This window comes from Podarcis liolepis (genome assembly GCF_965112155.1).
Source record: "Podarcis liolepis genome assembly, chromosome: 7".
NCBI classification, from domain to species: Eukaryota; Metazoa; Chordata; class Lepidosauria; order Squamata; family Lacertidae; genus Podarcis; species Podarcis liolepis.
In genome coordinates this window covers 11,986,430-12,006,761 of record NC_139561.1, presented here as the reverse complement: position 1 = coordinate 12,006,761, position 20,332 = coordinate 11,986,430, and the positions used below count along the sequence as shown (strand labels likewise).

The following is a 20,332-nucleotide window of genomic DNA, read 5'->3' as shown; positions in this document are numbered from 1 at the left end:
GCCTCTTGAACATGGCAGGGCACGGGTGGGATCAGGTGGGGAGCCTGGTGGGCCAAGGTGGCTGGGCTGCCCACCTTCCCCTCTGGCAATACGTGGCAGCGAGGAGGGGGTGCCAAAGGAGTGGGAGGAGAGAGTTTCGGGTGCTCAGCCAGAGGGACTCCAAAAGCTCCTTGCTCACAGCGCCGTGGAGCCCGCAGCGGACTTGGCCTCTGCCTGGCGGCCAGCGGCGGGAAGCGTGCTTTCGTAGAACCTCTTCTGGGACCGCAGGAGCGGCGTCTGGGTCTCGCCGTCTTGGCAGGCCCTGCGCTTCATGCAATGGAACGTATGCTGGGTCCAGCAGCAAACGGCGCAGTTCAGGAGGCCCTGGGATGACGCCGTCAGAGCCTAGGAGAGAGATGGGGAGACGGGCAGGGTCAGTGGCCGCAGCAGAACTGGAGAGCAGCAAAATTCCAGTTGAAGCAGAGGAATCCAGCGGTGCCATTTCAATCAGCTCTCCCCCCCCTCAAGACCATGAGGTCTAGCACCTTAATTTACTTTTTTGGGGAAGGAACACAATGCAGCAGTAAAGCCCTTGATCAGCATGCTGAAGGTCTTGGGTTCGAAACCTGGCACCTCCAGGTAGGTGTGGGAGGGACCCTTGCCTGAAAGCTACTGGTCCAACTCCATGAAATACCATATTTTTTGCTCTATAGGATGCACAGGGCCATAGGACACACTGGACCATAGGAGGGGGAGAACAGGGGGGGGGGAATTCTCCCCCTCTCTGCTCAGCGCCCCTACAGCAAAGCGGCAGGATAAACGGAGCCCCTTCCATTTCTCCTCCCATTTCACTGAAGGGGCGCTGCGCAGCTCTCCCTCTTGGCTGAAGCCAGGAGAGTCTTGCTCTCCCAGCTTCCACAAAAGGAACCCAAAGCCTTTGGAGTGCATCGTGAGGTCCCGCTGCGCTCCAAAGGCTTCAGGGATAGCCACCTGAAGCCTTTGCAGCGCAGCGGGAACTCGTGCTGCACTCCAAAGGCTTCGGGTTCCTTTCGCTGACTGACCCCTCTCACTCTCCAGGCTTCAGCAAAAGCAACGCAAAGCCTCCAGAGCGCGGGGGGAGCTCTCCCTCTGTGCTTCGGAGGCTTCGCGTTGCTATCGCTGAAGCCAAGGACGCACACACATGTCCCCTTAATTTTTGGAGGGGAAAAAGTGCGTCCTATAGAGTGAAAAATACGGTACTTTGCTTTCATGTTGAGGCCTAGTCCGTTTCCAGCCTCTCTGGAGTCTCCTATCCTCACTGTTGCTGCTGCTTACTGTGCTGTTCTTCGGCTATCGCCCTGTTTTGCTCCCTTAAATGTATTCCGTCTCCTTAGCCACATCTTTAAACAGACAAAAAGGCCTCCTCTGAAATTGTTTGCTTCAGCCCCCCCCCTTTCGTACCTTCTGCATTCTGCATTTGCCGCTGCCCCTCCCCAATATAAATCTTTGACATGAAATAACATGAATACTGCCCACGGCTCTCCTGGGGTTGTCTTGGACCTGTTGCTCATCCTCTCAGCCTGACATACCTCACAGGGTTGGCGTGAGAATAAAATGGCAACACAGGGAGGGGGGACAGTGTAGATTGTCATCGGAGAAGATACGGGGGTAGAAATACGGGGGTAGAAGATACGGGGGTTTGAAGTCATAAAACCTCGAAATCTTCCATAAATTGGTCCAGCAAAGCATAAAGTTGGGGGATCAAAACTAAGTTAATGGGGCAGCCGCCCCACGAAGTATCCTGATCTTCAATCAGCACGTCGTCCTGTAGCTCATTGTGATGGAATTCCAGTGCCTATCTTCGGAGAACTTCCTGACATTAGTGACGAAGATGCCTCCAGTGTTGAAGGACATGAAGAAGAAGAAGTGGTTCTTGAAGATGATGCTCCACATCCGTTTTCCCAAAAGGAGTTGAATGATCTAGTTCGCGACCTCAGCTTGTCAAAGGACTCTGCCGAACTGTTGGCATCCAGATTGAAGGAAAAAAACCTCCTCTCTGACACTGCTCGCAGAAGCTTCTTGTGCAACAGGCATCAAGAGTACCTCCGTATTTTCTCGGAAGAGAAGGACTTGGTGTACTGTGCAGATATTGCGCAGCTTCTGCTCAAGCTTGGAGTGCCACAGTACGAACCCAAAGATTGGAGAGTGTTCATTGACAGCAGCAAGCGATCACTGAAATGTGTTCTGCTACACAACGGCAACCAGTTTGCCTCTATACCCCTGGCTCACTCAAGTACACTGAAGGAGAACTATGAAGCGGTGAAGTATGTGCTGGAGAAAATTGGTTATGATCATCATAAGTGGTTTATTTGTGTTCACCTGAAGATGGTGAACTTTTTGTTGGGACAACAGTCTGGCTTCACCAAGTACCCATGTTTTCTGTTTCCATGAACTTTCTTGGCAACAATAAGGCCAGAAACTACGCAGAACTTGTCACCAACATGCTGACTGCTTTCAAGACGAAAGACGAAAGCCCATAGGGAAATCTCCGGGACAGCGGGGAAGCGCAGCGTCTTCCCCACTGTCCTCGGACCTCCTCCGAAGGCTGGCGGTGGGGCGGAAAGCCCTTCTCCCCGTGCCAGCCTTCGGAAGGCTCCTCCGAAGGCTGGCGGTGGGGAGAAAAGCCCTTCTCCCCGCGCCAGCCTTCGGAAGGCTCCTCCGAAGGCTGGCGGTGGGGAGAAAAGCCCTTCTCCCCGCGCCAGCCTTCGGAAGGCTCCTCCGAAGGCTGGCGGTGGGGAGGAAAGCCCTTCTCCCCGCGCCAGCCTTCGGAAGGCTGCTCCGAAGGCTGGCGGTGGGGCGGAAACCCTTCTCCCCGCGCCAGCCTTCGGAAGGCTCCTCCGAAGGCTGGCGGTGGGGAGAAAAGCCCTTCTCCCCGCGCCAGCCTTCGGAAGGCTGCTCCGAAGGCTGGCGGTGGGGTGGAAAGCCCTTCTCCCCGCGCCAGCCTTCGGATGGCTGTCCTGAAGACTTGCGGTGGGAGGAGGGTTTTCCTTCCCACCGCCAACATTCAGAATGCTGTTCTGAATGTTGGCAGTGGGGAGGAAAAACCCTCCTCCCACCACAAGCCCCGGGAACAGAGGAGAAGCGCTGTGCCCCTTCCCCTCTGTTCCCGTACCTGTCCTGAAGGCTTGCGGTGGGGAGAAAAGCCCTTCTCCGCACCGCCAGCCTGGCAAGCGGTTTCCATAGGAACGCATTAATTGATTTTCAATGCATTCCTATGGGAAACCGTGCTTCGCAAGACGAAAAACTCGCAAGAAGAAAAGACTTGTGGAACGAATTAATTTCGTCTTGCAAGGCACCACTGTACAAGCCAGTATTTCCAATGCAGATTTTATTGCCATTCTATTATATTTCCTCTGTGCTTGCATCCTCCTGGTCTTGTGACTCCGGCCCTAAATTGCAAGGCAAAACCATGGGAGATGGGCGCGTGTGTGGAGTCTGCCAGCCTCGAGTCCCTGATTAGATGATGAAATAAATAAATAAAGGTCTTATGTAGATAATAATGGTTCATAAATGTATCAAGCAAACACATACATAGATATATAGGCCACATGTCTGAAGCTGCACAGGAGAGCAGCCATGGAGCCATTTTGACTCCCAGGCTGACCAGGTGTTTTCTCTGAAAGGTCAAATGGAAGAGCCTCCCCATTGTCTTTTCCTTCACAAATCCTGCCTTAAGGGTATGTCTGTGTATGAATGGGGTGAGCCTGTGACCTGGCTCAGGAACTAAGTACTTATCATTACAAAAGACTGGCCAGGCTTCCCAGGCAATCCAATCAAGTGACCATTAAACAGGTAACCTGGCAGACAGGAGGTAAACAAAGCACTCAGATTTCTGCTGTAGACCGCCCTTTCTGTGATGTAGGTATGATGTATCTGGGGGTAGTCTTGGACTCCAAGGGGGGCAATTTAAAATGTCTGTATAAGGGCGGACACACCTTGGTTCTGGGTCCTCCTCCTTTCCTGCCTGTGAAAGGAACACCCTGTTGCAACAGTTCAATAAAGATCAAGCTTACTAGCTGCTTTGCTTCTCAATATTCTCTGGTTGGCCTCTGTTATTTTCTCCCACCAATAGGGAACCTACAAAGGATTCTGTAAGGGCTCTTGTGTCCCCCATAAGGGCAGATTTTTCGTTTATTACATGACATCCTCATCTCCATAGATGACTCCATCGTCCTTGTAACAAGATGTTGGATACCCCTTGAAGCATCGTTGGTCATTTGTCACAGATGCTAACTCTCCTGAGCCAGGGAAAGGCTTGGGATGAGGTGTGTATGGTCCACGCTCGCCGGTAACCCTTATCCATTTGCAATGGTTTTGTTTTACTGGACGGAGCCTCCGGCCACGCCGCTCTTGCCTTTGCAAAGTTGGGTTCGAGGTGCGCGTTGGCTTCCTAGCAGCGCGTCATCTGATGCAAATACGCCCTGGCGGGGATTCCCCTCCCGACGAGAGGAATTGATGGCGGTGGGCGGGTCGTTTCTCGGAATTGAGAGCCTGGACTAGGATCGCTTTCGTTTTCTCCCTGCTGCCTAGCGGTGGAGCGGGGCGGAGACCAGACTTGCTCTCGGAGGCGCCGCGCGGCTCCTGCGCTCGTTCCAGACAAGGTAAGACTCGGAGGGGATGGGGGGGGGGAGAGAAGAGCATCCAGGAGAGTGGATCTTTCTTTTTACAGATAACATTTGTATTTAAGCATAATCAATTTTATACATCATGTGATTCCCTGAATCCCCGGGCTTCCCCCGCCCCCCCCATGGCTTCCAATATATATAATGTATATCTTCTTTTTTCCTTACTGCATCTAATTATATTTATCCAAATTGGTTTATATCCCCCTTTAACCCTACAAAATTACATTACAAGTCCTGCTAACGTCTTCAAGTGCTTACAGTGTTCTTTAAGTAGTAGATAGGTAGCCGTGTTGGTCTGCCATAGTCAAAATAAAAAATTCCTTCCAGTAGCACCTTAAAGACCAACTAAGTTAGTTCTTGGTATGAGCTTTCGTGTGCATGCACACTTCTTCAGATACCAGTGTTCTTTAAGATAGTCTATAAACTTTTTCCATTCCTTAAATTTCTTATCATCTTGGTGTCTGATCTTCTCGGTCAATTTTGCCATTTTGGCGTAGTCCATCATCTTGATTATCCATTCTTCTTTGGTTGGAGTTTTCTCTTATTTCCACCCCTGGGCGAAAAGCATCCTCGCAGCTGTCGCATACATAAAGAGACTTTTCAGGTCCTTTGGTATTTCTTCAAAGGGTGGGTCTTTACAATGGGGCAGGATCTGGGAAGGGCAGCTGACAGGAGTCCATTTGCACTTGGGCTCTCAGATAGAACTCTGCACATGCTCAAAGTGTCCCTCTTCACAAAGAGGCAGGTTCTGTGGAACGACACCCCTGTAAGGTAGACTAGTATGAGTGAAGATCGAACGCACACACCACCCTTCAAAAAAAATGTATTGACCCTGACAGGGGTGCCAACTTGAATAAAATGTGGGGGGAGGGGCAGGTAAGCCCTGCCTTGCATAATCAATTACATGATGCAATGCCTTAAGGACCACCTCTTTCCATATGGACCTACCTGGACCCTGAGATCATCTTCTGAGGGCTCCTCCTCACGATGTCCAGAGGGTGGCAACATGAGAACGGGGCCTTCTCTGCAGTGGCTCCCTGTCTGTGGAATGCTCTCCCCAGTGAAGTTTGCCTGGCGCCTTCATTATACACCTTTAGGCGCCAGGCAAAAAGTTCCTTTTTAACCAGGCCTTTGGTTGCTCTGATCAACATCCCATACCCTTTGAAATGTGGCTCTTTTTAAGGATGTATTGTTGGGTTATTGCTTTTATTTTTAATTTATATACTGTGATCTTCTTATACGAACTGCCCTGAGACCTCCGGGAATAAGGCAGTGTGAAACTCTAAAAATTAAAATATCATGGAAAATTTCATTTATTTCAGTAATTCAACTTAAAAGGTGAAATGCTAAACCAGATGGATCAATAGGGGTCTGACTAGGTATAAAGCAGCTGAACTGAAGCACTTAATGCTGCAACATTTTGTTGCAGTACCCCGCTTTTCTTTGCCTATGGCCCACTTGCAGATCTAGTACAGTGGTACCTCGGGTTAAGTACTTAATTTGTTCTGGAGGTCCGTACTTAACCTGAAGCACAACTTTAGCTAATGGGGCCTCCTGCTGCTGCCGTGCCACCAGAGCACGATTTCTGTTCTCATCCTGAAGCAAAGTACTTAACCTGAAGCATTATTTCTGGGTTAGCGGAGTCTGTAAGCTGAAGCGTATGTAACCGGAGGTACCACTTTATGTTTGCTCCTTCCCCTTGCTCCCCTCTTTCATGGTTCATCTCTGCAGGCAGCTGAGACCTCATTGAAGGGAAGATGGCAGCGAACATGGAAAATTTGCCCGAAAACCTTCTGTTGGATATCTTGTCTCTGGTTCCAGCAAGAGACCTCATTTGCAATTGCCAGCTGGTCTGCTCTCAGTGGCGGGACTTGGTAGACCTGCCGGTCCTATGGAAGCGCAAGTTCCAGAAAAGGGACCACGACTCTTCTCCAAAGCCATTGGCTTTCTACATTTTCTCCCGCCTAAAGAAGAACTTAATCAAGAATCCTGATGGCCAAGGTATGTCCCCATTTATCTGGTAGAATAAAACGCTCCTGGGCAGAAATATGAATAATAAAGCCTTTAGGAACATAGGAAGCTGCTGTACACTGAGTCCCAATATTGGTTCATCTAGCACCGTAATGGCTACACTAGGGCTGGGCAATATATCATCCAAGACCGGTTTGAAGTTCACCTGATATTTTTTTCATAATATTTGAGCTGGTTTTCAACATCGGGATAACTCACTAGCTAAACACTGCAATGTTATCAGCAGCTAAACCTGACAATATCACCAGCTAAACATTGCAACCTATCACAATGTCTGAAATGAGGATGGAACTATACAGAGGCGAACAGGACAATGTCCTGGCAACTGCTACTACGTAGGGGTCTAAAACAGATAAATGACAATATTATCATCACACACTCAGTTTCATCAGCAGGCAAGCCAAAATGCAGCCCAACAGGACTACATCCCAGCGTGGTGTAGTGGTTAAGAATGGTAGACTCGTAATCTGGTGAACCAGGTTCGCGTCTCCGCTCCTCCACATGCAGCTGCTGGGTGACCTTGGGCCAGTCACACTTCTCTGAAGTCTCTCAGCCCCACTCACCTCCCAGAGCGTTTGTTGTGGGGGAGGAAGGGAAAGGAGAATGTTAGCCGCTTTGAGACTCCTTAAAGGGAGTGAAAGGCGGGATATCAAATCCAAACTCCTCTTCTTTTTTGGCTTTGGGCTTGGCTACCAAATGGTGGTATTCAGGACAATCCAAAGTGCGGTGGTGAGTCATAGTAAATACAAATAATCAGGGACAGACAGACCGCCAGCAGGCCTCTTAGGAGACAGAAGAAGCAGCAGTGGCAGAAACACCTTGCCATGACTGCAGTATCTATCTGTCTGTCTGCCTGTCTGTCTATCTATCTATCTATCTATCTATCTATCTATCTATCTATCTATCTACCTATCTACACACACACACACACACACACTGTACCATATGTATATAAATAATTGCATATTCTAAATAGCCAAGCACCATGTCTTTTCCAGGTGTAAGAATCGAGAGGTTACTGAACTACAGCTCCCATCCACCCCAGCAATCGAGAAATGACCCAGGATGATGGAAATGGTAGTTTAGCAACATCTGGGGGGCCAAAGTTTCCCTACATCTGCTCCTCAGAGTAGACCTGTTGGAATTAATGGACCCAAAGTAATAATGTCAGTTAACTTCAGTTTTGAAGTTCTGGGTGTCTACTACTTAATCATGCCAACCAAGGGTGATAATTTAACTACGTTCATTTCCAGGCTGCCTGTTTTTTGCCCCTTCATCCTGATTATTTGCCCCACATTTAAGGATACTGGCTATTTATCGAGAAAATTCATTTGTGGGGAGGTTTTATGGCATTGCATCAATAAGTCTGATTTTGTTGTGATGCAGGTTGCTTGCACACCATCGCCAAACCAGCCTAAATCGGAGACCCTGAACTTGCCTTTATGCGATTGAGTCCCTCTTGGAAACAGGGACAGTCTGAAAGTGACCTAAGTCATTCTTGTTTTCTTTCTAACCCACGGGCTGCTTCCATGCACTCAAAGCCTCTCCCTTCATTTTCTGTCTCCCCGTCACACACGCTGCGTCAGATGGCCTGGACTCCTGGCAAATCCAGACACCTGCCAAGGGCCACTGGGAAACTCAGGAACTGTCCATAGAAGACTCAAAAAGCGTCGGTGAGATGCTCAGCCCTTATAAAATGGGCTATTTTTGGGAGAATGATGAAGATGCTCCTGTTCAGCTCTACAAATGCTTTGCTGCACGTAACGGGTGAGGAACCTATCATTGTCCAAATTCAAATCCACTTAAAGATGAGGAAAGGGAGTTTTCATTTGCCCTTGTGCGAGTTCTTGTGTTTCACACTGTATTCTGCATAAGTAGAGCCCCCCCCCATAAATATAACCCATAAAAATGCAATGGTCATAAAAAGGTGGAGCAATTTGCATCACCAAATCCTATCAAATGAGCTGTTCTTTTTTGTTGTTGTGGGGAGTGGTGAGAGACAGGCCCCAATGGCTTTCCCTACAATGGGTTGCTAGCCGACCATCATTCGTTGCCTCTGCATAAGAGGGGGCAAACTTTCTTTCCAGGGAGCTGTAGGTGGCCCACAATAGCCAGTTGCTGAGCCTTTTAGAACATGTGGTCCAAAAGCTGTGGGTAAAAGGTAAAGGTCAAGGATCCCTGGATGGTTAAGTCCAGTCAAAGGTGACTATGGGGTTGCAACGCTCATCTGGCTTTCAGGCTGAGGGAGCCGGCGTTTGTCCACAGACAGCTTTCCAGGTCATGTGGTCAGCAGGACTAGACTGCTTCTGGCACAATGGGACACCGTGACGGAAGCCAGAGTGCACGGAAATGCCATTTACCTTCCCGCCGCTGCTGTACCTATTTATCTACTTGCACTGGCGTGCTTTTGAACTGCTAGGTTGGCAGGAGCTGGGACAGAGCAATGGGAGATCACCCTGTCATGGGGATTCGAACCGCCAGCCTTCTGATGGGCATGCCCAAGAGGCTCAGTTGTTTAGACCATAGACCCACCTGCATCCCCCAATGCTGTAGGATAGTGATGGTGATGTGGGGTAGTGATGGTGTTGCTTAATGTCTCAGGCCCTGCAGCAAGTCTCAGCTCATCACCTTGAAGGACGAGGGCTACTGGGACGAACTGATGGATGAAGCCAGACCCACGATTGAGGTGAAGGACTGGTGAGTGCCAAGTGTCCTGTCCCGGCTGGGGCTCAGGGGGGGTGGACACCCCAAACCAAGTTCTCGGCATCTGTGAGATCCCAAGGATAGATGTGGTCAGTGAATTGGAGGCACAGGGGAAGGTCTGCTTGGACCTAGGCTTCAGCCCCAGGGGGAGTTGTCTAGAGGAAGGAAGGCTGCCATTGGCTATCACTTCCATGGCAGCACAGAGAGGGCAGTGGTTCTCAAGGGTTTCAGTCAGGGCGCATTCCCAGGCTTAGCTGGATTGAACAAGAGACCTTCTGTATGCAAAGCAGATGCTCCAACCACTGAGCTACTGCCAATTAGGGATTGCAGTTTGTCTCCACTTATTTAGAGTGGCACCCAGCCCAAATTAGTTACCACATGTGTTAATCAGGAAGGCACTGGAACCCATCTTTTAGTTTTATTTTGAATGTTAATGAGACACTTCCTAATATTGAGTCTCTTCACTTCCCTGACCAAAGATACGCAGAAATATAAAAATGCCGGTACCAAGATCCAGTCCTTTTTTCCTGGGGGGACGCAGGGGTGCACATATCCCTAAGGTAAACTATTGGATACCAAACCAGGAAACACCAGGACTGGTTTGATGAGAATGACAGTGAGATTGAACGCATGATTGACAAGAAAAGGAAGGCCATTCAGGAAGGCAAAGAGATAGAAACTGTGCCACTAAGAATAAACCTATGCCAACGCTAAGACTGAGGTTCAAAGAAGAACCAGAGAACTAAAAAACACCTGGTGGATAAAAAAAGCTCAAGAGATCCAGTACTTAGCTGACACTCATGATGCACAGAGTTTCTTTAAAGCCACAAAGAACATCTATGGGCCTATGCCCCCTATGCTCAGCAGACGGTATCACACTTCTAAAAGATAAAGAAGCCATTGCACTGCACTGGAAATAACATTACCAACATCTCCTTAACCGCAACTCCCCTGTAGCTGCTGAGGTCCTCTCACAAATTCCGCAAAAACAAGTTAGAGATGAGCTTGCAGTATCTCCAAATATGGGAGAGTTGTGTACAGCTATTAACCAAACGAAAAACAACAAAGCCAGTGGACCTGATGGGATACCTGCCAAAATCTTCAAAGTGGGTGGAATTGAACTCACACAACAACTTCACAAGCTCATCGGGAAAAATCTTCAGTATGCTGATGACAACATAGTGTGCGCACGTTCAGAGCATGACCTCAAAACCTTGCTAAATATCTTTGCAGAAGCTTACGAAAAGCTTGGCCTATCACTCAACATCCAAAATCCAAAGTGCTGCACCAACAAGTACAAAAGAACCCCTCTGCAGCGCCACAAATCTAACTCAGTGGTGTAATGTTGGAAAATGTCGATCACTTCTCCTACCTAGGCAGTTATCTTTCCACAAGGGCCAACTTTAATGCTGAAATCCAGCATCGCCTGAGCGCTGCAAGTGCGGATTTCTCCCGATTGCAATGCAAAGTGTTTAAGGACCGGGACATTCGCAGGGAAACCAAAATGCTTGTTTACAAAGCTATTGTACTACCAAGCTATTGTGAACATGGACCACTTATAAATGCCATCTCCAACTTCTCGAAAGATTCCATCAATGGTGTCTCTGAAAAATTGTACACATCACTTGGGAAGACAGGTGAACTAATATCAGTGTACTGGAAGAAGCAAATATCACCATTGTTGAAGCAATGATTCTTAAACATCAGCTTTGTTGGACTGGTCGTGTTGTGCGGATGCCTGATTATCGTCTTCCAAAGCAACTACTCTTTTCCGAACTTAAAAATGGAAAGTGTAATGCTGGTGGTCAACAAAAGAGGTTTACAGACTGTCTCAAGGCAAATATAAAAAAAATGTAGTATGAACACTGACAACCGGGAAACACTGGCCTACGAGTGCTCCAGTTGGAGAACAGCCTTTACCAAAGGTGTCATGGGCTTTGAAGATGCTCAAACTCAGAGGACTTCCGGGGTGGCGCCATTGGAAATGGCTGACTTCCTCTAAAACAGAGGGAATTTGCTCCGCGGAAATTCGGTTTTTTACCGCTACGGCGCAGCGGGAACCCTTAAAAACCACAGGCGGGTGAAGCCTGTGGCTGTGGGACTCGGCGGGCACCTTTTTGCGCCCCCCCCAATCTGCAAAGGAGCTCAGTTTTGGGCTCCGGAGCAGAGCGGGGAAGTGGCGCTGTGCTGTGAGTCGTCTGCTACTTCCGTGGAGTGAAGCCGCAAAGCCGTTGCCGGAGAGCGCTGCCTTCTTCCTTGAAATTTGGCACCAAGATCTACGACCCGTGAGTAGGTCATTTGGCAATTAAAGGAACTGATTTTAAAGATTTGGCACCGAACGTGGAGAGGTATAAAAAGGAAGTCTGCCTCCCGTTTTTGTAAAGGAGTTAAGCAATGAACTTGTAAGCGGAAACCTTAAAGGTCGTTTTGAAGGACTATAATCTGAACATCAAATAAGTGCTAGCCCCCCTTCTGAGGCAGGGGAGGAGGGGGAAAGGACTTGAACAGTATTTCCCTGCAAAAAGAGAGAACCAGAGCAACTAAATTCACTGCTCAAACCCCTGAGACCAGCTCCTGTGATCAGTTAAAAGCCGTACTGGGAAGTGTGCTGTCGCTGAAAGTATCTTTCCTTTGCAACAGTTAACTCTGTGCTTGAGGACACAATTAAGACACAATATTACTGACTGGTCTCTCCTGATTTTAAAGTATCAAGCAATAAATAAACTGGAAAAAGAACTGTTGTCTTTTGGAGATCGGGGGACGGAAGGTAAAATAAGTTACTTTAAATAATAGGAAAAAAACCATTATTGACTGTTGCTGATACTGTGTCCCCCTAGAGGAACTGTGAAATTGTTGCAACTGTGGCTGGACCAAGGGAATTTTCCATTCCAAAACAATCTTTGTTTCTTTGTCTCTGAGTGTGTGACTGACCTTGACAGACTTTGACTCTGACTTTGAGTACGTGACTGAGCTTGGCTTTTATCTGGAGGGTTATGGCTGATGGGAAAGAGAAATTAGAGTCCCAAGAAGCAACCAGATCTGGAAAAGTAATACGTACAGACATTGGGTTTCAAAGGAGAGCTTCGACATCCAGTCCTTCTGGCTTGCCAATAACAACCCCATTGACACAACCTAAGCCCAAAGGTATGGCTGCTGATGACGCCGTGGCCCAGGCTCTTAGCAAAATAAATGAGACTTTGGACAAAATAAGTAAACAATTAGCTGAGACATCGAATAAAATTGATCAAAATACTACAAGTATCAACCAAAATACCACAAGCATTAACAGTCTGGGTCAGAAAGTGAACATTAACACTGAGACTATCCAGAGATTAGTACAGGAATCAAGTTCAATACGAAAGACAGCGGACGAGGCGAAAGAAATTGCAAACTATACAGCCACTGTTGTAGATGAGAAGATTCCACCAATACATAAACAACTACAAGAACACAAATCAACTCTTTCTTTGATTGAGTTGAGGGAGAAACAAGCAAATTTAAGGGTCAGGGCAGTCCCTGAATTGGAGCAAAACAATTTGATTGATTTTCTTACAAAGGAATTTACAGATTTTTGGAACCCAGATTTGGAGAAGAATAGCTTCAAGATAGTGAGGGCTTTTAGACTTGGAAAAGGAGGGAGAAAAGATAGAGTGAGAGACTGTCTGATCACCCTCCGGACAAAGGAGGAGAGAGATAGAATCTTGAGTCTACATTTCCAAAAGACTTTGGTAATACATCAATCAAGAGTGGAGATATTTAAGGATATTCCGAAACATCTTTTGGACCTCAGATCCAATTATAAGGACTTGGTTGCACAACTGAGAAGTAACGGAATCTTTTTCAAGTGGGAATTTCCTGAAGGTTTGTCTTTCAGCTATAAAGGCAAAAAGATAAAGATAAAATCAGAGGACGACAAAACTAAATTTTGGAGAGACCACGGAGAAGACTTGCAGAAGAAAGCCGAAGGAGAGCTAAGAACCCTTGTAAGTGAAACTCTAGACATACCAGATCTCCCTCCTGAACTGAAAGAGCGTTTAAAGAAGGTGATACCACCAACAGAACAGGAACAGGCACTGGGTGCTGTTGGAGGAGAAGCATAGTACCTATATCATGGCTCTGCAACTTTTAACTTGGAATTGTCATGGTTTGAACTCCCCTCAGAAAAGGAGATCTGTGTTTCATTTATTAAAAAAGGAGCAATTGGATTTGATCTGCCTACAAGAAACTCATATAACAAGGTTACATAGGAAATTATTGGTGAACAAAAGACTTGGTCAGGAGTTCATCTCATCGGATAAGGTAAAAAAAAGAGGAGTTGTGATTTATGTAAAAGAAAGATTGCAACCAAAATTTATATTTAAAGATGACCAAGGAAGATTTGTGACAGTTGAAATTCAAATACAGGGAGAAATTTTTTTGATAGTAGGTGTTTATGCACCAAACGAGGGGAAATCTGACTTTTAAAAAAAAAAGTTGCATGAGATCCTGATGGACTATTTGGATTACAATGTAGTTTTGATGGGAGATATGAATGGAGTGGTATCTACTTATATGGATAAGGCACAAAAACAGGTAGTCACCAAGGATGGTAGACTACCGAAGACCTTTTTTGAGATGACAGACAACTTGGACCTAGTGGACATTTGGAGAATTAAGAACCCCTTGGCTAAGGAGGGAACCTTCTTCTCTGAAGCCAAAATGACATGGACTAGAATTGACCAAATATGGGTAACTAGAGGAATGGCACCGAAGACCAGGAAAGTGGAAATCTGCCCGAAAACCTGCTCTGACCATAATGCTGTTAAGATGGAGATGAGATTAATATCAACTGGCTCCTTCAGATGGAGGATGAATGACACCTTATTTAGAGAGGAGGAAGTTTTAAAGAAGTCCCAAAAAACATTGAGAGACTACTTTGAATTAAATATGAATACTAATGTGGAGAAGAGAGTAATCTGGGACGCAAGCAAAACTGTTATGAGAGGGTTCTTGAAACAACAGAATGCTATAAAGAAGAGAAGTCAAAATGAGAAGAAAGATAAAATCTTGGAGAAAATAAAAGAAAATGAGAAGAAATTGAGAGCAAAACCAAAGTCCCAGGAGATTTTGAGAGAAATAAAACTATATCAAGTACAATACATGGAAATAATGAATCAGGAAATAGAATGGAAAATTAAACAAATGAGACAAAAAACATTTGAATCAGCTAATAAATGTGGGAAACTGCTGGCCTGGCAAATGAAAAAAAGACAAAAATTAAATACTATTACAAATTTAGAAGTGGAAGGAAAGAATATACATAACCCATTTGAGATCCAAAATTGTTTTCAGAAGTATTTTAAACAATTATATACGCAAGGGCCACAGAAAGAAATGGACATAGACCAATTTCTGAAGACAAACGGATTACAAAAAATCTCTCAGGAAAGTAAGTTAATGTTGAACTACAAAATATCTGAACAGGAGGTTGAAGGTGCCATTCAAAACATGCAATTGGGCAAATCTCCAGGACCTGACGGGCCGACTTCTAGATATTATAGATCTTTGAAAGAGTGGTTATTGCAACCTTTGAAGGAAGTCTGCAATGAAATATTGGAAGGGAAAAGGGCACCAGAGTCGTGGAAAGAGGCGTACATTACACTTATACCGAAAACAGAGACTGAAAAGACTCAGCTTAAGAACTACCGCCCTATATCGTTACTTAATGTGGATTACAAAATTTTTACAGACATTTTGGCCAAGAGATTGAAAAAAGTATTGATGGAAGAGATTCATAGAGACCAAGCGGGCTTTCTCCCAGGGAGACACTTATCTGACAATTTGAGGAATATAATAGATATTCTGGAAAAACTAGAAGTGAATATAAATACTAAAGCAGTTTTGATATTTGTGGATGCGGAGAAAGCTTTTGACAATATCTCTTGGAGTTTTATGAAGAAGAACTTACATGGGATGGGGGTAGGCCAAGGCTTTGAAAATGGTATAGGTGCAGTATACTCTGAACAAAAGGCTAAATTAATTGTAAATAATGTGGTTATGGAAGAATTTAAAATAGAAAAAGGGACACGACAGGGGTGCCCAATTTCCCCACTGCTTTTTATATCGGTCCTGGAGGTTTTGCTAAATATGATCAGAAGGGACCGGATCGTTAAAGGTATACAGGTCTGAGCTAAACAATATAAATTGAGAGCATTTGCAGATGACTTAGTATTGACGTTGCAGGAGCCAGAATCTAGTACAGAAAGGGTTTTAGAATTAATTCAGGAATTTGGTCAAGTGGCAGGTTTTAAACTGAATAAGTTAAAAACCAAGGTTTTAGAGAAAAATTTAACACCGATCGAAAAAGATAGGTTTCAGAAGGAGACAGGATTTAATGTGGTAAAGAAAGTGAAATACTTGGGGATTAATATGACAGCAAAAAATGTGAACCTATTTAAAGATAATTATGAAAAATGCTGGGCTGAAGCGAAAAAAGATCTAGAAATTTTGTCAAATTTGAAGCTTTCATTGTTGGGCCGAATTGCTGCGATAAAGATGAATGTATTGCCGAGAATGTTGTTTTTATTTCAGACATTGCAAATTGTGGACAAGATGGACTGTTTTAAGAAGTGGCAGAGAGATATTTCTAGATTTGTCTGGCAGGGCAAGAAGCCCAGAATAAAATTTAAGATATTGACAGATGTAAAGGAAAGGGGTGGATTTGCCCTGCCAGACCTTAAACTTTATTATGAATCAGCAACTTTTTGCTGGTTGAAAGAATGGCTACTTCTTGAAAACACAGACATTTTGGACCTAGAAGGTTTTAACAATGTATTCGGATGGCATGCATATTTATGGTATGACAAGGTCAAAGCCCATAAAGCATTTAAAAATCATATTGTCAGGAAAGCTTTGTTTAATGTCTGGATAAGATATAAGGACTTATTGGAAAATAAAACACCAAGGTGGCTGTCATCAATGGAAGCAAAAGCTTTGAAAAGGTTCAATATGGCCGACATATTGTGAAATTTTGGAACAAGAAGGAGATAAATTGAAATTGCAGAGTTTTGAAAAATTAAAAAAGAAAGTGAGAGACTGGCTTCATTACTATCAGATAATGGAGGCATATAATTTGGATAAGAAAATTGGCTTCCAGGTGGAAAAGTCAAAATTAGAAACAGAACTGTTAGAACCCAAAACTAAGAATTTGTCAAGAATGTATAACCTGCTGTTGAAATGGAACACTCAGGATGAAACGGTGAAATCTGTTATGATCAAATGGGCACAGGATGTTGGACATAATATTATGTTTGCTGACTGGGAACAGTTATGGACCACAGGTATAAAGTTTACGGCATGTAATGCCTTAAGAGAGAATATTATGAAAATGATATACAGGTGGTACATGACCCCAGTCAAGCTTGCAAAAATTTATCATTTGCCCGATAACAAATGTTGGAAATGTAAAGAAGTTGAAGGCACATTCTTTCACCAATGGTGGACGTGCCCAAAGATTAAGGCTTTCTGGGAAATGATATATAATGAACTGAAAAAGGTATTTAAATACACTTTCCTGAAGAAACCAGAGGCCTTTCTCTTGGGCATTGTCGGTCAATTGGTGCAAAAGAAGGACAGAACTTTTTTCATGTACGCTACAGCAGCAGCAAGAATACTCATCACAAAGTATTGGAAAACACAAGATCTACCCACCTTGGAAGAATGGCAGATGAAAGTGATTGACTACATGGAATTGGCAGAAATGACTGGCAGAATTCGAGACCAGGGGGAAGAGACGGTGAAAGAAGATTGGAAGAAATTTAAAGACTATTTACAGAAATATTGCAAAATTAATGAATGCTAGAATGATGTTGGATTGAAGTTAAGTGGTTTCTAGCTGTAATGGTATAAAAGAAAATGAAAAAATTGGATTTTTAACAGGTAAAAATTTAATGCTATAATATATTTAGATTAAAGATCAGGATAAAATAAGGAGGGAAAGGAATTGCTGAACTAATAAATTGAACTGGAATACAAAAAAGGGAGGTATGAGGAGGTCTGGGAAACAAGTAAATGAAAGATAAGTGACAAAAAGTTGGAATTGTTTTTAACTGCTTTTTATTTTGTATTCTTTTTTCTTTTTCATTATGTCATATTGTGAAAACTTTAATAAATATTTATATATATATATAAAAGAAGACGCTCAAACTCAGGATGCAAGGGAGAAACGTGATAAGAGGAAGGCATGCTTGGCAAACCCTCACCGTGATCAACTCCCACCCGGAAACCTCTGTCCCCACTGTGGAAAGATGTGTGGATCCAGAACTGGCATCCACAGTCATTTACGGACTCATTGTTAAAACGTGTTTATGGAAGACAATCTTACTTGGGTACGAGTGATCGCCAAAGAAGAAGAAGAAGAAGAAGAAGAAGAAGAAGAAGAAGAAGAAGAAGAAGATACCCCTAAACATGTGAATCTAATGGGAGAAGAAACTAAAAAAATGTAGCTTCTTCTCTAGCACGGTGAATAGTCAGCTGTGTAATATGTAGTAATACATGTTCTTTGTACTTTTGTCCATTTACTGTATTTATTTCCCCTGATTTGAAGTATAACATGGTGATTTTATTGAGTCAAAATGAGAGTACCCCTAAACATTTTTAAGGGAAAAAAAGCACTGCCAAGATCTCTCTCAATCACCATGTTGTAGTGACAGAAACAGTGGCGGTTGACGTGCCCAGCTGGACCTCAATTTGTCCCAGGCTCATATAATTTCTCTCTCTTCCTTCCCCCCCCCCCACCAAAAACAGCTTTTCAAGTTGGTTTGATGCAGACTATAAACTGACCGTGAAGCTGTTGTCTGCAGACTCTGAAGTCCTTAAAGAACATCAATATGAAGAACGTCGTGTGTTAATGTGGTTTCCGGTGAGCTGAGCCTGAGTAGAAAATGCAAGCTTTGTTAAACTAGTGGAGGGTTGTCTATGGGGGTGAAAGGGGTCCCACCAACCTCTGTCTGCTACGACGTGCAGGCCTTCTTGTGTAAATATTTCATAAAAGAGATATACCACTAGGTTATAGAAAACCTCCAAGCGTCTTACTGACAAGCAGCTCAGCTGGTTGACTACCTGCAAGCTTCCTCCTCTTGCTTAACATTCGGCAAGAGGAGAATGGGGACAAAACTAGACTTTGTTGACTGCCTCTGCCTCTCCTTGGCTCTGGCTCCCCCTACTGTTGACTTCCCCACTTCCGCCCCTCCAGACACAGCTGTGGGGGGAGAGGTTGCATCCTGGAAGGGGTAGTTTCCTCTCTGCATCCTCCCCCAGACCCAGCAGCCTCCTCCCTTTCTCTCTCCTCTCCAGGTTTCACGCACTATTTACGACTACCCTCAAGGTGTCCGTCATATCCTCTTTGAACACAAAGCGCAAGGCCTAAGTGAAGACAGGGAGCTATCCTGGGGTGGGATGATGGTGTTGCAAAGCAGCATCACACTTCACCCACCACTAGTGGCAGAAGAAGTGGATGATGATTACTACGACTACCACTACAGAGATTACTCCGATTCATCGGAGCATTTCAGCGGTGACGAATGGCCTTATGAGTTTTTTTACAGTGCGTCCAGTTGTGATTCGTGGTACAATGATGACTGGTACAATGATGACCGCTCCTCTCCTTAACGCCATCATCCCTTCTCTCATCTGCGCTAAATTTGCACCCAGTTGTAGCTTCAATTTTGCGTTCTCTTTGCTTCTCTCAACCTGTAACTTTTGCAGATGCTCTGTTTCTACATATCTGTGATCTAGAAGCATGTCTGAATATGAAAGCAAGGCAAGAGATGGGTGTGGCGTTTGCCTCCTAGGATGGGACATAAGGAAAGGGTTAAACGAGTGTGATGTGTTTGGCCAGTGGGAATGCAAGGGGAGGAGAAAAAGTTACGAGTGGGAGGTTTTGAAAGTCAGTTGAGTTCTGGGAGTCGGAGAAGGAAGAGGGAGGAATAGGCAGTGGGTTGGTTGAATTGTATTGTGAGAGAGTGAGAGGAATTGTTAGGTGGAGTCAGATAGTTGGAATAATCAGTTTGAAGTTGTTAGAAACGTATAGGACAGCAAAGGAACTAAGATTAATAAACTGACAAGAAAAATTAACTGAAACCATACGCTTGTTCCTGCATTTAAAAGTAAACTTGATTATTTGTTAATGTTAACAACTGTCTGGACTCCATGTGTCCCTGGGAGAAACGGGTGGCAGCAAAGTAAGCAATCACAGTGGTGGCACAGGGTCAGTAGACTGTCAGACGTCCGGGGGTCCTGTGTGATCGCCACAATGGGCTGGCTAGGAGGCTGGTGAAAACTGACTCTATTTTTTAAGTGAGATGGTTTTGGGATAGCAAGGGGTCCTCTTCTCCCACCCCCATTGGATAGGACACATCGCAATGCTGGGTGGCAACCAGAACTTCTTTTCTGCAGATCATGGCCTCATTGACACTGGCAAAGATGGATCTAAAAAGAGACCCCCTATTTTAACCCTGTGTGTTCAACCAAAGGTGAACAGTTCCGTAAACACTGCTAATGCCATCTTAATTGGGAAACCCTAGCCTGCGAGCGCGCCACTTGGAAATCAGCCTTTACCAAAAGTGTCGTGGGCTTTGAAGACACTCGAACTCGGGACGCAAGGGCGAAATGTGACCTGGATTCAGGAACTAATTAACCATCAAAAAAGAATGGCCAGGCTGCCCGGGTAATCCAGTCAGTGACCATTAATAGGTTTCCTGCAAGACAGGATTCTGCTGTAGACCGCCCCTTCTGTGATGTATGTATGATGTGTTGCAGGGTGGCCTTAAGCTTACAGGGTGGGCAATTTCAAAAAGTCTATATAAGGGTTTGCATACCATTGTTCTGGGTTCCTCCTCCCTCCTGTGTGTGGTGAGTGGGGACCCTGTTGCAACAGTTGAATAAAAATCAGGCTTAGTAGCTGCTTTGCTATTCAA

General features: G+C 45.1%; 1 protein-coding gene across 1 annotated transcript; it reads left to right on the top strand.

Annotated features, from left to right (window-relative positions):
* Positions 1 to 4,054: 4,054 nt before the first annotated feature.
* Positions 4,055 to 20,332, top strand: LOC310712080 (F-box only protein 44-like). Its single transcript, XM_083514722.1, has 6 exons — positions 4,055 to 4,619; positions 6,375 to 6,644; positions 8,261 to 8,441; positions 9,276 to 9,371; positions 18,162 to 18,276; positions 18,711 to 20,332. Exons 2-6 carry the CDS (start codon positions 6,401 to 6,403, stop codon positions 19,023 to 19,025), a joined length of 951 nt encoding a protein of 316 aa, XP_083370848.1. The 5' UTR covers positions 4,055 to 4,619; positions 6,375 to 6,400; the 3' UTR covers positions 19,026 to 20,332.